The sequence below is a fragment of the Pocillopora damicornis genome, chromosome 8 (genome assembly GCF_964200805.1).
Source record: "Pocillopora damicornis chromosome 8, jaPocDami1.2, whole genome shotgun sequence".
NCBI lineage: Eukaryota > Metazoa > Cnidaria > Anthozoa > Scleractinia > Pocilloporidae > Pocillopora > Pocillopora damicornis.
Window position 1 is genome coordinate 21,715,867 of NC_142677.1, and position 16,051 is coordinate 21,731,917.

A 16,051-nucleotide genomic window follows, 5' to 3' on the forward strand; every position below is an offset into this window, starting at 1 on the left:
ATCCATCCATTACATTGCAAAGTGTTACTAAGGTTTAATTTCTCCCAACCGTACCGAGTGTTGCACTCACTCAAGCAGTAAGTTGGCGATTTTTTTTTAATTCTCCCCACTTTCTTCCATAGTGGTTTGTTGCGATGCGACGGGAGAGTCTATTGACACACGATCAAATTATGTCCTGACAATTAATTCTTTCAATTGTTTTTTTGTTTTTGTTTTTGTTTTTTGTTTTTCAACTCCTGAGGGATTTCAATTTTTTTTCAAAGTGGAAAAAACTTCAATTCGTCACGCTAAAGTTTATCTACATTCGCAGCTTGACAGAAAATAATATAAAGCTTGCTTATGCAAATCTAGTTTTTGATTATTGATGTATATTCCAGCAGTTCTGAATGAACAGAGAACTGATTAAGAGCCGTTAGAATGTCTCACTTTGCATATTGTTATCAATCCCACGTAAGATGAGGTAACTGTTGTCTTGTTATGGCGTGACAGTTAGATTTTCGACGTAGATGCTAACTCAGTTCAGTGCATGGGAGGCGTGTGAAAAACTTACCCAGTGAGAGGCCTCATTTTAGTTTTGAAAATGGTTGGCATAAAATTTGATTTTTGCAGACGGCTTAAAGCCGGCTTGGGAGACAGAGTAGGTTGCAGCCCCCCTCCCCCCCAAAAAATATTTCGCGGGTCGAGGGGAGCTCGAGATCTCAAATTTCCATTACTTTAGGATTTGTTAAGCAATTTATTGGTTAGATAAATAGATAGGTCTATGTGTATGTTTTCTCATAAATCGCATTTCTGTCATCAAAGTATTCAAAACAAAGTTCCTAACCCAAATGCGGAAAATATCACGCTGATAAATGACTGTCTCGTGATATCGATCATCATTTTAAAGGGCCGTAGATTTCAAAAAACGCTAAGAACAAAACAGGAAGTTTCCTGAATGCGGAAAAAATGTCCACCTCCGAGTAAATTAAGGGGGAGGGAACAGGTGTATTACAAAGCGGAAAAAACTCAAATTCGTCGAGGTAAAGATATCTTGGTTTTGTTTGAACAAATTTTGTAACTTAACAGAAAATGCACTAATATAAGTGAATTAAATCTCCTGAATGTCGATGTATGTTCCAGCGGAAATGATCGAGAGCATTTTAAGACATTCGTGCTCCTTCGATTCTTGCTGCATCGTTGTTATTACGCTCCCACGTAAGGTGAGGTGATTCGGTAATGTTAGGTTATTGTTTTAAAGTCACAGTAATGACCCTTCTGCAGGCTTCAGTTTACTTTTGAAAGCGGTCGGCTTTTTCCGAGCTGGCCGAAAGCAACATGTCTGGTAAATCTGAGTGTTTGGAAGCACTTTTGAGTTTATAAATGACAAACAAAGTTCTAGACAGACGTAGCTGATGCTAGCAGTATGCAGGACGTGTGTCATACGAATTTCGTAATAGACCTCGCTCACGGTGGAGTCTGTGGCTCAGTGATAGAGGATCGGAGTGCGGAATCCGAAGGTCTGAGGTTCGATTCCTCATGGGGACTCAGAATTTTTCTTTTTCCCTTGCTCGTGACAAGAAGAAAAACATTTTTGTCAATTGTCACCACAAAGTCTTATGTTGGCAAATCAGTATCTAATGCAAAATTTGATGAAATGTTGTCTAAGATTGTTATCTCCCACCGTGATTAATTAATCTTATGGCTTTGTTCAAATTAAATGTAAAGCGCAAACTACTACAAAGTACTTCTAAAATCGAAGCAAGCTAGCGTAACTTTGAGATCGGAGGTAGGGAAATTACCGAAGCAGTTAGTTGGCCAAAAGGATAATTAAAGTTCGCTGTACAATAACAGAACTTTCTCAAATTGTGCGAGGAAAAACAGTTTTTGTTTACGTATGCTGAAAGACTGAAGGCTGCTTTAAGATTAAATCTAGATTACCTTAAAAACCGGGTCGGTTTACAATGTTCCTATCTTAAGATAAGCGATTTAAAGTTTGATTGACAAGTATCACGTACAAGGGAAGATTTGGTAAGTCAAGTGTAGAGAGACGCTTACTTTTAGTTCGCTCGCAAAAAACAGAATTCAGTAATGATACACAACAAAACAAAAGAGTTAGGAAATAATGAAATTTATTAGGATTTCAACCAAGCAATCATGAATTTAAGGCAATAGGTGTGTATTAACAAAATATTTTGAACCCAGCGTATGTTTAATGTTGATAGTGTTTGGTGATTTATCAAAAATGTGATCCAACTTGATAGGCAAACCTGAAAATGAAATAAGAATATCCAAAGGTTTGTGTTATACTAGCAGAAAATACCATTGCCAATGCAAATAAACATTACGCTAATTGTCTATAGGAGTGGACAGGAACTGAAATAAAGTGCGGTTCGAGGTCAAAACAGGCCAAAGGAAGTTGGAAAACAATTGAAGATCCAAAAATAAGTTTTCCTGCTTTAAGGAGTTAATCTAACATGAAAAAAATCGGCAGTATTTTATTAAATGCTGTTGTTATTGCGTTATCTCTTTCTTTATCAAAATAAACGCATCTTTGTGATGAAATTTTTTTATCTATCTTTAGAAATCTCGAAGTAGAGTTGAATACACACTTAAATGAAAATAGGAAACTTTACCTTACTCACACGATTACTAATTAATGACGAGAAGCGGGTTTGAGAGTGTCGGGTAGCTGATCCAGTTCCTCCTCCACGAGATCGGCAAGCCTTTTCAACTTGTCACCTATCGGCTTCTCGCTCTTCTCCTCACCAGGCTCCTCGCTCTTCTCTTCGCCCTTCTCTTCGCCCTTCTTCAGTTCTTTATGCACAGCAAGACCAATCAGAAGCGCTCTTCTCATGTTGTCCACAACATAGTCACCGACGACTAAGAAAGCTTTGTCTTTCTTATTACTTGCCCTATTGGCTGCTACGGCTTTCATCATTCCTGTAGAAGGAAATAGTATTTTTAAATCTACGGTTTTTTTGTCAGAAAAATAATCTTAGCCATTACGAAAGTGGAGAACTTTGAAACAGAATTATGCCTTTCTATAGAGAGTTTGTCCCAATCAAGGGGGTGGGGTATTCCCAAGGATCTTTCACAAGAGAAATGTTACACTAAATGTTCACAAAACTTTTTTGGTGTTTGAACGAATTAGTTTTCAAAGAAACTTATTTTGCGTCCTTTGCTCTGAGCGTGCTCTTTGCCCAAAAAGAGTACAAAGTGGTTGTGTTAATACCAAGATTTTTCAACAATTTTGATGGGTATACCTGTCATTTTGTTTAATAAGTAGTGTCCAAGGTTCTCCAACTTTAAAGTGTCTTTTTAGGGTGTATATTGGGGTAATAACATACCTTGAAAGCGTTTCCCCTCCACCTTATGCAAAATTTGCACTTTTTTGGAGAGCTTGATTGCCTGTAATTGTTTTATGAAAGAGATGAGGTCAGTCATTATTTTCATAATTGTTTGTTTTTGTTATCGTGAAGACCATGTCCTTAATCTCGATATGTATAATTAATATGTCGGAGTTATGTAACGTGTTATTTATTCTCGAAAAAATTATGTATTTGTTTGATATGGTTACGGTATATAATTGTCCGAGACTACAACCAAACCGAGCTGAAGGAGTCTTGTGTCCGAATAAAGCTCTGACAAGCGAGTTAAACAGATACAGGGGGGCATCAATGAGTTCAAACATAGGGGGGGGCGTCTCTACTAACGACTTCTTTATAATATTAAAGAGGTTATTTATATCAATAATCGTTATCATCATCCATATATGGAGACATGCACTGATGAAACAGATTACTTACATCCAACAACGTGCTGACCGCAAATCTGACGAATTTCACTAAAAGGAAAAGACAGCAGTAAAACAGTTTAGGAAAATAAATCTTCCCTTTTTATTTGCTCCAACTGCAGCCCATTTACAACTTTACCTTTCTGTCTGTCCGTAATTAACGTTTATAGATCATGGTAGAGGTTGTAATACAATAAGAACGAGCACTTTCTTTTTACTCTCAAGACCTTTGTATCAATTCTCCTTACTGGCTATCACAATATTCTGATAACGTACGTCTGAAGAAATTGGCATTGGGTGAACCAGTAATATCTTAAATAATGTTTTTCTTTATTCGCATCACTTGTCGGCTTGATATCAGTTGTATTGATTTTTTAAGGAGAAATTCTGTCTGGGTCACTTTATAGGGTTAATAGGAAAGGTAGGGTCAGAGTACGAAAAACGTAAAGACATACCTTCTTTGCAATATGAAAATACGAGCTTGAGAAATCTGGCTTTCATGCTTTTTTCTGGTTTCAAGGACTGGATCAAATCTAGGAGACAAAGTATGGTTGCAAACAAGATGATTGAATGTTATGCAGAGTCCTCCACAGGTAAATAATTCTCTATGCCCTTGTACGAGGCTCTCCGTAGGGATAGCCGATCGCTGCATGTACAACGGTGAAACAATGTAGCCGTTAGGTGCGTGAATTGACAAATCTTAACCGATAATTGTAGAAAAAAGGTGACTGTAAAAAGATTTCGCTTAGTAGAAGTCGAAACTATTATACGTAAGAAAAAATTTTTAAAGGGAATAAAAGAGCTTTGTTGGTTAAAAAAAAAATGTGGAAGATTTCCGGAGAACTGGTAATGAGTTTATAATGGTAGCTGTCTTTAAATAAAATAAAAAGTATGTTTAAATAAGGGAGGGGAAAATGGAGAATGATGTCTGACTTACTTCCTTTGCAAAACTTGCTCTTTTGGCTGTACAGGAATGGAATAAACTTGTCCGAGAGGTCGTAGTCACCGTCCTTGCCCTCCTTCTCTATCATTTTCCCAACCATATTTAAGAGACCTAAGAACGATGAAATCATTTTAACAATTTTAATCATCTGCATGCATAAATCGCGCAGAAAGGACGCTTTGAATTGTTAAACAGACTGGAATGACGCTTAAGGAAACACCAGAGAAAAGAGAAAACATTTCCGTTACTGCAATTTTTTCTACACTTGTAGAAAAACTGTCATTTTGTATTTGTTACCATGGTTGAAAATTAATTGTCACATTACTTTTCTAGCTAAAACTGCAAGTGTTTTTTTTTCATTTCGTGGCTTCAACTACCGTCCATTAATTTGCATTTTATCTTTCTTTCTTCTTAACTTTCCTATTCTAGTCTCGATGATTCTTGTGACAGGTGTGATTTGCTTTGTGCGAAAAACAGTTATAAATGAATAAAAAGTTATTTTAAACCTCCATTATTTTTCAGAAAATGATAATACAGTACCAAAACTAAAAGCAGTAAAGCATAGACCCATACAATCAAATTTATGCTTACCATCTAATTTGGTTTCACATGCTACATCGGCCACCAAACCTCCAACTGCCATGATAGCCCTTGCTCCAGGATGGTTGTGAAGTCCTTTTATGCGTACAATGTACACAAATGCTTGGAACACATCTTAACAAAGAAAAAAACAAACTGAGTCTTGGGTCCTGTCAGTCTCTTTCTTTGGGCAAATTTCTGTAAATCCTCTGTGGAGAGGGAACTTTATCCCTTTTTCATATTTACGATTTGAACAACATTAAGTACCTTTAGTGTTAAAATATCATTAATGCTTATTCTAATACCGATACAGAGCATATCTACGATACCCAAAAATATTGAAATGTTTCCAAAAAAATTCTTGATTGCTAATAGTTTTAGGTTTAACTCCAATTTTATAGAGTTTTTATCTTAAACTTTTATCATATTTATCAAAATTGACTTTGCCTCAATTATACTTTTTTTTTACCATTTTTCTCGTGTTGTTTTTTTATTGTGGAATAGATGAATACTTGAAAGGAAATCATTGCATTTCATAGGAATAAACTTGTATGAATTTCTTACCAAAGCCGTATTTTTCAGCTGCTCCAATGACTTTCCCCATCATCTGGGTGAAATCCAAGTCATCCGAACTCAGGTGGTCCAATAAGCCTGCAGAAAATTTGACACAAATCTAGGCACAAATTCATGAATGGACAATTTTTTTCAATAATATAAACGTTTTAATTTCCATCCATATTTTACGATAAAGTATGCACGACTCAAGTTTAAACTTGTGAACTGAGGGCCCAACCGTGTTCGAAATTATTTACTCGGTGTGTTGTCATAATTTAACGACATAAAGTCCTTGTTTTGTTCATCGAATTCTTGAATCAGAAACAACAACAACAACAGACAAGAACGAAAAACCAAGATAAATACATTTAGATTCTCAACTGAGAACAGCCACAAAATATACAAACACAACTCAAAACGTGGAATGAGAAACCACATTTACCTGATTGATTTGCATGGCGGGCAAACGCCAGTTTGAGGAGATGACAGCGTTCGTGCAGTTTCATTACATGATATCCCAAAAGTTTTTTGATGGATTCATCATCTGCCCCATTCTTGATCGCTTTTACAAGCTCCTGTGCATACTCTGAAAGATTTTATTCATTCCCAGTTAGAGAAATGATCAAGTTATTTCATTGTGCTTTTGAAAATAAAAGCCTGTCCAGTTAGTTTGTCGTCTTGTGCAGAAAGGTTTTTATGTAAAACTTTGAAAATATACTTAATTAGAATGCCGCTGTTATTTACAAAAATTATTGTTTGTGTTTGTTTGTTTGTTTGTTTGCTTGTTTGTTTTTAACTTTTATTTCCGTTCTAACTAATCACTTGCAACGGTATTTTCTCGAAAAAGTGACACAAGTTAACCTTAAATACACAAGTTTTTGTCGATTGTGGCAGAAAGGTCGAAATCTGCACGAAGATACGTGGGATGTTTGAATATAAAGATTACCGTGATTTTTTTTGTCCCTTGCCTCCTTCAGTATTTTCAAAGCTGGTATGATAGTATGAAGCTGCAGTTACAAAGAAAAATATGTAAGTAAACGGTTCAGAAACTTTTGACACCTTTAACCATTGCTGACAAGAAACAGACAAGTTTACGAGGGCAAGAGAAAAAGAAATAAGAAATTCCTTGATGGTACAGGAAAATATGGGTCAGAAATAGGAAACAAAAAATAAAAATTGATCCTTTTTCGGTTGGTTCAGTCAACTGTTAACTTCACCTCTGCCCCTCTGTATCAGACGCACTCCAAACCTATTCCTAGTCGGTTAGACCCAAAGAAAAGAAATATGTGGTTTTTGAATTGAAATGCTGAGTTCAAATGGATTGCCAGGGAGGCGACAGTTCAACAATGGACAAACAATGACTTAAAAATAGTCCACCGAACCAATCATTGAAGAAGACTCGTGTAGTACTCGAGCCAGCTCACGGCTGTATATTCCCAACTCTGTTAGCTCGCCAGTCAGAAGTCATTTAGGTTGCAGTTCTTAACACAATTATCATCTCACCGATTCAACTAAATCCTCGATGGTTTCTTTAAATGGAGGTGGTTTCCCAGCTCCAGAGCCTTCTGGTTCCCCTGACCCTTCTCCACTTCCCTCTTTTTCCTCGCCATCGTCGCTCATGCGCAAATTTCCAAGGCCAGGCTTTAATGACTCGAGCGATCCTTTGCTTGTGAATTTTTCATCTGTCAAATGAAACAAAGAACATTTTTTAACACAATCAAAATTGTTTTGTAAAACTTCAGAAAGCGGTGACTCCCACGAAGCCTTAATTCGATAGAGGAGTGATTCGACGCAAAGGAAACGACACACAAAAAAACGAGCAAAAAAGCATCAAGGCTATATTCATAATAATAAACGGTCACGTGATACTAAAGAATTGTTTTAGCTCTGATAATCCCTTTTGAAAAATTATAAACCTTGGCGCATGCCTGAATTTTTCTGAGCGGTAAATGGATCGTATTGTAATATACGTGCATATCAGAATTTTACTATTCTCAATTTTAAGAAAGTAAAAATTTCTTTCGAAATTGGTGCAGATATTTCGTCGATTATTTGTATTGGGTTCCTTGTGGCTTACTAGATTACTTACGATTAGCTCTAAGGTGAAATAAGATTTAACAAAACCCTCAGGAGATTTAACCATTCACGAACTCAACAGTCGAATTATTCAATCGAAAACATGTTGAAGTTCCTGAGGAATCTTTCGCTGCAGCTGTTGAACCAGAAATTGCAAGTTAGAGCGAGCGAAATCAATAAAAAAAAAGTGGAATTAATTGGGGCGTAACCCTCCGAGACTGATGGGCCGAATTTGTTATTGCTAAGCAATTGATTTTGCCAGCGAAATCTCGCCATTTATAGCTACTAAGCATATGATTTTCAGACCTGACTAGTAAACAGTTTTAGCGTTGCAGCATGTAGCTGTTTGCAGAAAGTACGGGCAAGCGAGAACTATGCCTATAAATGCTTTAGTGAATAGCGAACGAAGATTTGAGGTCTCGCACCAGCAAAATTTAACTCTGAGGTCAATTGCAGAGTGCTCACCGTTCAGCAAGTTATCAAGAAGTTCAAAATTCTGTTCGGGAAGGCCGACCCACTTATAGATATCAGCAGTTGCAAAGGCGAACAGCAAAAACCCAATGAAAACCTTCATCTCTCCAGACTCTTTCCTGCCTGCAGGGTAAGTTAAAAGGATAGCTATCTAGAGCAATAAGTTAGCTTTTATACATCAGTTGATTACGTCATTTTTGCCAGTTTTTTTTAAAAGCTATTGTCACAGAAGTTAAATTAAGTACTTTTCTTTAGGTGTTAATTTATCAGCCAGTCATTAAATCGCGTTTTTAGGAATGAAGTGCATTCTTTAGATTCGATGGAATGGTAGTGTTGCAGACCACGCATATTGGAGCAATACTCTTAGGAAAGGGATGATTTTTAAGTGGCTCTTTCTTTTAATCAGGGGTGGAATGTATTTGGTAAAATTTTTAGTGCACGGAGAGAAACTTGATCAAGGATCTTTTCAGGTACGTGCGAGAAATGACGGATCATTGTTTCAGTTGTTACCTTCTCAGGGGTATTACATCACTTCTTGAAAAGAAAAATGTAATCCTTTGTTGTTTGACAACAACTTTGGCAATATCTATCTGAATATCTCAAATCAGGAATGGACAATGGCAAAGTTTTCTGCAATTTCAAATCTTAAAAATAGACCTTAATTGAAGGAACTATGATAAACTGTTACTTTGATCCAAAAGAGTTCATATGTGCCAGAAATTTCAAAGTTTGATGAGACAATTAAGCCAAAATCGAAAAAAAAATTCCTACTTCTACCTCTCAATATTGTTATGGTAATTGCACCGTATGAAAGAATCTTTGGATTAACACATTCACATCAATTGTTCAAGGCAGGGGTGAAAAAGAGGAAAAAGGGAAAAAAAAGATAAAAGGCACCGAAAATATTTGAACAAAAGCAAGCATTCCGACAAACCCTCCCCCCGGCAACACTTGTAATTACTGAATATGTAGAAAAGCAAACCAAACAGACGAAAGATACAATTGACAACACACCAATCAGGCCTAGATTTTGTAAGGCTATTTTTTCTTACCTTTTCTTGTAGATTATTTATCCACACTGACATCGTATATTCCCGGTATAACCGCACCCGGAGATAAATTTAAGACTCGCCCGTAGAGTCATATCAAGTTGATCTGAAACGAATGAAATACGTCTGGAAAATATTCAGTGTATCTTGAATAGAATTTAAGAGAGCTCAGAATTTACAAAAGGACCGCAACTTGGATATTGTAAAGCGGTTGTTTATTACCGAGTCAGTGATAAAGAAAGAAATGTATTGCACATGGGAAATTTTCTTAGCTCCTAGTAGTTTTCTGTTTCAACTAAAGTACTCTTAGGCGTGGGCTGAATTCATGGATCGCTATGACACAGAAAATTGCCATCCACAAATAGGATAAAGGGAAAAAGCGAACTGGCTGACCGAGATCTAAAATGTTCACTCTACGAAATAAATGACGCACAAATGATTCCTGTTGACGAGAGAAAATAATGGTCCCACCATTTTCTCATGCTGTTAGTAAGGCGAGCTCCACCTTCCTTTTCACGCATTTTATCATGTAAGGGATTTTTAAGAGGAAAAAAAATCGGCCTTGGAAAGCCTGAATGCTTTCAAAATGAACAATTGTTTAACCTTGTGAGAATAAAAGCACTTCCTAATTTCGGTGCGGACACAATTTGTTTAGGTACTTTCACACCCAAAAATAGGCCTGGGAAAGCGCGCAAAGTTTTCCGGCACGTAAGCGCAATTTTTTTATGAGAGGCATAAAGATATGACATAATTCTCAAGGAGATTATGTCATGATAATTCCATTTTCGCAAGATCCAGGATAATTAGTGTTCGCAGAAACCTCGGGAACAAACTGGTGGAAAAAGGAAAAAAAAATTATCACACACCTTTGTAGCTGTACGCTGACAGGAAGGCATTCAATTAAGCGAAAATTTTGAAGTCGAGCAGTCAGTTTTGAAAACTAATAGACGATTGGTTATCTGAAATTAAAAATACCAAAGTGGGTAAATATTTTTTGAAAAGCCTTTTGTCATGATGGTCCAGGAAAGGGATCTTTTCTTTAAATATAAATTTAATTTACAACAAACTTTAATAGGTTTTTACAAACAATGGAGTGCACAGTTATTTTGTTTAATTTCGGCTAGTTCCAATTTAAGTGCAAAAAATGCAATCAAGTGAGAGCTGTTTTAAAAGCGTTTTATTCTCTCTGCATCTTCCTCTCCAACATTGAGTATGAAGTAATGTGAAAAGAACGTCGAAAAGAGAACAGTTATGACTGTTCGCCGTCTTAATTGCTTCTCCAGCCAAGAGCGCTGATTGATAATAATGAGAGGACGCAAAACAATAGCGAAAAAAAAGTATTTTTTTATTTTTTCTTCTTTTTCGCTTTTGCTGTTGTCATAGATTGCATGATTGTATGCGGTTATTAATTTTTTGTTTCCATATGATTGAACACGCCTTTCAAAGTTTACCAAAGGAGACCAGGCTCGAAAAACATTCCTGAACATTCCATGTTGGAGCTGTTTTCAGTTTAAGAAAATTTTGAACTCTTCGTGAATCTTGATTTTATTAATTAGGTTTACAAAGTGACTGACAAAATAAACAAAGGATTATCCGTGTTTGATCTCGGGCGTTTTAAATGTGTTTTGCAAATACAGTTCGCATGCGACAGAGCGCGGTAAATGCAGGAGAGGTTGGGAAAGATTAGACTGTACTGCATTTGGACAAGCTTTGATAACGTTGGCCTGACCTCCCTCGAAGACGAAGAAGTTTTCTGAACTATCATTTGGAACCGGGCCAATCAAAAATGTTAATCATTACGTCATGGTTTACATTCCGACATATAAATGAACTTATGAAAGGTTCATTAGCTACAGTTCTTCCTGACCTGCTCTCGGAAGGAACCAAAGAGCTACTCCCCCAGCATCAAAAATGAAAAGTTTATCTACTCTTTTATTGTTATGCATAGCTGTGGTGCAAATCCACAGTTCGTTTACGCCTTTTGAAGACATCACCGAGATAAAATTGAGAGAATTCACACAGAAATGGAATGAAGGTAGATGCATACCACGAGGATTGATTCCTTCATGAAATTTTAGAGAAAGCATATAATTTGAAAGATTGCTATTTGGATAGAACTGTATTCGCTGTTATAAATGAAAAAGAAGAATATTTATAATTTTTTTCATGAAACCCCAAAATCTTAGTATTAGCCGGAGATCAATCGACGTACGCGGATAACTCAAGCGAAGCTTTCAAAAATTGGTTAAATTTAGCAGATGCTTAGATGATTTCAGATCGATCGTTCAGCTTTCAGAATAAGCACTCAAGATGCATGTATTACGCGCACGCGTTTGGAACCAAACGCGCGTTTCTCGCGCGTGATGAAAAATCGTCACTCTTGGCACTTGTTGAACTTGGCTAAAGGTTTGTTTACTTAAATACTCTATGTTTCCATCTAATAGTTGAGGATTCCAACAACAAGCTAACAACCAAACTAGCAACAGTCCTCGCTGAAGGAAAAAGGGAGGAAAATCACGACAAACCTGATCCAGAAAAAAAGAAAGATTTGAAAGCATTGGAGGATATAGTGGAATCGGTAAGATTAAGTTGCAAAGAATTAATCATGCGGTGAGAAATACTCGCTGACTTCGTGCAGCCAGCTTTTAAGCCACATTGTTCCTCTGGAAAACAAAGGACGCTAATAATTAATTTTATTTAGGTGAGCCACGGAATATTCAACAAATTAAACAATATTCAATACCCCTGGGGACTTAAACTCATTCTGTAAGTTCCATTTTCTAAGACCAGTTTTAATTTGTGATTCATAAAGCAGTTGATTATGTTACAAAGTGACCACTTAAATTCGCAAAGATCAAAGTTTTGTCTGACTACAAAATACTTTTCAATAGCAAGATGCTTCATCGTTAAGTATCAAATGATTTTTCATCACTTACTTACTTTTTTACCTTTTTAATTTCAGCTTCATCTGGTCATTCCTGCACTGAAAAAAATCCGAAAAATTTAAAGAAGAGCAGAGCGAGAGTGAGTAGGCATGTACGTTTCCACTCGCTCGGACCCGGTCTCACGCCCCTATACCATAAGAGAAAACAGTGTCCGGGACTGTCTCAGATAAATTCATATCAAAAGATATGGTTGGCTGCCGGCAATACTCTTTGCCTGCTCGACCCTTTGACCCTTTAAAGTCACCAGCATCTAGTTTCTCCTTACTCCTTACAATATCACCTCTGAATCACACGTTAAGGTCACCAGAATAATGGAAATGATCACCTGTCAAGGAGACTCTCGCTTGTTAAACCAATTCTCTCGGTTAGCACCTAAGAAATGTGTAGAAAACAGTGTAACGAAAATGCATTCCTACATTAGGGTGTACTCAAAGGGTTAAAGCGTGAATTACTTTGTTCATTTTACTTTGAGTCCCAATCAATTCCTTGTGACATTTGCCAACAGTATGTTCTGAATGGCAGTTTTGATTAGTTAGTTTTAGTTCTACAACACTCAATCGAAATGCCTTGTGGTATTTGCTGACAGTTACTGCAATTACTACGTAGGAGCCCACAAAACGCATTTACTTGAGTACGCAAAACTCCCTGCAGTTAGAAGGAAGTGGTGTAAATTGCTGGGTTAATAATAATAATAATAATAATAAAACCGAAATGCACAGAGAAGAAAAACACAGGACTGAGAAAGTTGGACGGATGGAAATGACAAACCGCCGGCTTAGCTTATAGTTTATATTGATGTTTGCATTTAGCGATCAAAAAGGCATATTACTCTCTAATGTAGAATATTTGATTTCTCTTTGTTATATTTTTGTAAGAATACGCCCATGGATTATTTGAGTTGCTCAACGAGGAAGCCGAAGCTAAAAAGTTCAAGGTCGTTCTTGGCAGATCTGTTACGGAACTGTACAGAAAGTGTCATGAGATTCAGGAACAGTTTTTGTCACACGCAAATAAGACAGGTTTGTTATCCTTCGTTAAGACTGGTTCTAGAAAATATAGAATTAATCAAGTCATTCGTTGATTTTTTTTTTGTTAACTCTGACAGAAACGTGTGGTTTGACTATCGTGGCAGGCTGGTTTGGCTGGTCAGCTCTTTGGTAAGGGTGGAATGATGGAATGACGAACTGTAGACTGACTGACCGATAGATCGATTGAATCATGGACTGATTGACTAGCAGACTGACCGACATCTGACTCATAGACATGACTTATGGACTGACTGACTGACTGACTCGCTGATTAGCCGACTGGCCGAATAACCGAGTGACCAACAAATTGATGTATGATTTGAGTGACTGATCGCTTAACCCGAGGTCTGACTAACCGTATGACTGAATTACCAGTTGACCGATCGCATTAAATAGCAAATCGAGAGAAAATTCCATGTCTAAGCAAGTCAACTTTTTTTCTATCCATCAGGGTTGTTTGAAAAATTACGAAAGGCTAAAGGTGACGAAGATGACCTCGATGAAGCTGAAATGTCGGATGAACTTTTGCAGGAAGAAAATGAAAGTGATGCTTTCGGTGAGAATTTTCGTTTACATCAAGCCTCGCACGAAAACCGGTAACGAAGCTCAGTGTAGATATTTATAAATTGAGTACTTTCAACCCGTTCATGAAACGTAACAAAATAGAGAATCTTATTCACTGATACTGGTTCATCAAGTTTTAATACAGCTGTTAGAAAGTTACGAGCAAGAATTGATATGTCAGACAGTTTTGTGTACTTAGGCAAATAGCCTTAACCCTTTCACTCCCAGGATCTAGTAAGTAATTCCCCTCATTGTCTGCCAAACAATTCTTATGATATTAGTTCTGAGAATTTATAATCCCCTAATTGACATGCCTCTTAATTCTCATCACTTGTCTGCTTGACACTGTATTGGTAAGATGAGGAGAAATTCTGTCTTGATCACTTGAGGAAGTTAGAGTTAAGGTGGTAAACTCATGTGTCCAATGCCAACACTTAATTTTCAGCTAATACAAGTTCAGAATATATTCGATCTTATCTGAAAAAAGAAGGAAGAGAAAGATAAGCATCAGATCGTTATCAAAAGAGAGACGATTTAAGGCTAGACACCCAACAAAAAGGGCTTTTAAGGGTTTTTCAGAAAGTGTTATTGCGTTCCCAACACATTATTTCGTGATAGGATCCTTTGTCAACAATAGCACTTAACTACAATTTTTGTTGGGGTTTGATTTTGATAGAGGCCTTGGGTGGAGCAGAGGAGGAACAAGAAAGGAAAGAAAAACCCAGCCTAAAGGACTTCATAGTGCTGAGCAAACTCTTCCAAAAATCCATTTGTGGTAATCCTACTAAAGGTATGTTAGAATGTCTTGTTCTGTTTGGACTGGTTCTTTACAGGTCTTAATTAATAGTCCATTTTACAGTTCTGTGCTTGGTTGCCAAGCCTTTGGACAGGAGTGAGGCTAAGGGTGACCTTGTTATGATACAAACCTTGCTGCTTTTGAAATGCAAATTAATTTGTTATCATGCTAACTAGATTCTGGTCTCTAACACAACAAGGTCACCTTCAGCCTCACTCCAAATCAAAGGCTTGGCAACTAAGTACACAACTGTAAAATGGCCTATTGCATCATATTTTGAGGATCAAATACAAACACATCAAAAAAAAAGAAGCAACAGCTTGCGATGTGCTATTCACTCCCAAATTGCATTGCAACAGAGACGGGCGATTTCCAGTCATTGTTGCTCTAGACTACTTGTGACGAGGGAACAACAAATTTCAAAAAAAGATATTGTCTTACTTTAATAGTTTACTAAAACGCATCAATGAGAACTTTGCGTCAAAAACCAGCGTCTGTAACATCACTTTGGAGAACCTTTTAGTTTCAAGTCAGAGTGATGTTTTCGAAAGTGCGTTAAAAAATAAAAAATTAAGCTTTAGAAAGGATGAGTTTCCCGAACCCTTTTGTTGGCACGAAGGATGGATTTGAGTGTCGGAAAATGAGTTGATTAGCTAATTAACTCGTTACTTTGTTTATTCTCTCAGGAATGATTGAATTACTCGAAAAGATAGTGCATGGAAAAGAACCGAGCGAGAACCCTTTCCCTAAATTAGGAGATAAAGTCATTGAGTTTCTTGGCCTCACTGATGGACCAAATATACCGTGCAAAGAGCGCAAAGGTACACAGCTTTTGGTCAATCATAATTCTGTATCTCTATCTTAGTCCTGTACTAGGTTTAATCCAGGACTTGCTTTTAGCCTTTTTCCATAAAACTTCCAAAGTCTATTTTTTTAAGTTACCATACCTTTTTTAAGCTAAAATATAAATGGGGTCCTATGAGTGATCATTACAGCACCCTCTAGCCTATAAATTTATATATCCCGATCAATAAATTGATTTATTAAGAATAGAAACTGTAGGTCGAAGAAACTCGGACGCATATAGTAATGAGCGCATCCATGTTCCTGAACACTAATGGAATCCAGATGGTGTAAATAGCCCTCTGTGCCACACTAAGAAAAAAAAAACTTTCTATACGCCTACGTTGTTGTTGTTAGTAACAAGTTATCTGTTAATTTGAGTAACAAAATTCGTTAACAGGATAACAGCTAGCAATTTTTTTTTCTGAAA

At 36.9% G+C, this 16,051-nt stretch overlaps 1 protein-coding gene across 1 annotated transcript; it reads right to left on the reverse strand.

The window, feature by feature from the left end:
• Window positions 1-2,511: 2,511 nt before the first annotated feature.
• Window positions 2,512-8,535, reverse strand: LOC113668623 (uncharacterized). The gene is made up of 11 exons (XM_089214001.1): window positions 8,391-8,535; window positions 7,353-7,531; window positions 6,796-6,856; window positions 6,292-6,435; window positions 5,859-5,945; window positions 5,307-5,429; window positions 4,710-4,826; window positions 4,228-4,305; window positions 3,786-3,823; window positions 3,327-3,387; window positions 2,512-2,919 (listed from the first exon to the last, which is right to left on the reverse strand). Exons 1-11 carry the CDS (start codon window positions 8,497-8,499, stop codon window positions 2,633-2,635), a joined length of 1,284 nt encoding a protein of 427 aa, XP_089070127.1. The 5' UTR covers window positions 8,500-8,535; the 3' UTR covers window positions 2,512-2,632.
• Window positions 8,536-16,051: the final 7,516 nt, after the last annotated feature.

Bases quoted from the DNA above. Each gene is read 5' to 3' on its own strand.
- LOC113668623 (XM_089214001.1), bottom strand. From the start codon at position 8,499: ATGAAGGTTTTCATTGGGTTTTTGCTGTTCGCCTTTGCAACTGCTGAT. The intron at 6,436-6,795 runs GTAATCTTTATA...AAAATCTTTCAG, and splicing joins AAGGGACAAAAAAAATCACG to AGTATGCACAGGAGCTTGTA. The intron at 4,827-5,306 runs GTAAGCATAAAT...CATCGTTCTTAG, and splicing joins ATGTGAAACCAAATTAGATG to GTCTCTTAAATATGGTTGGG.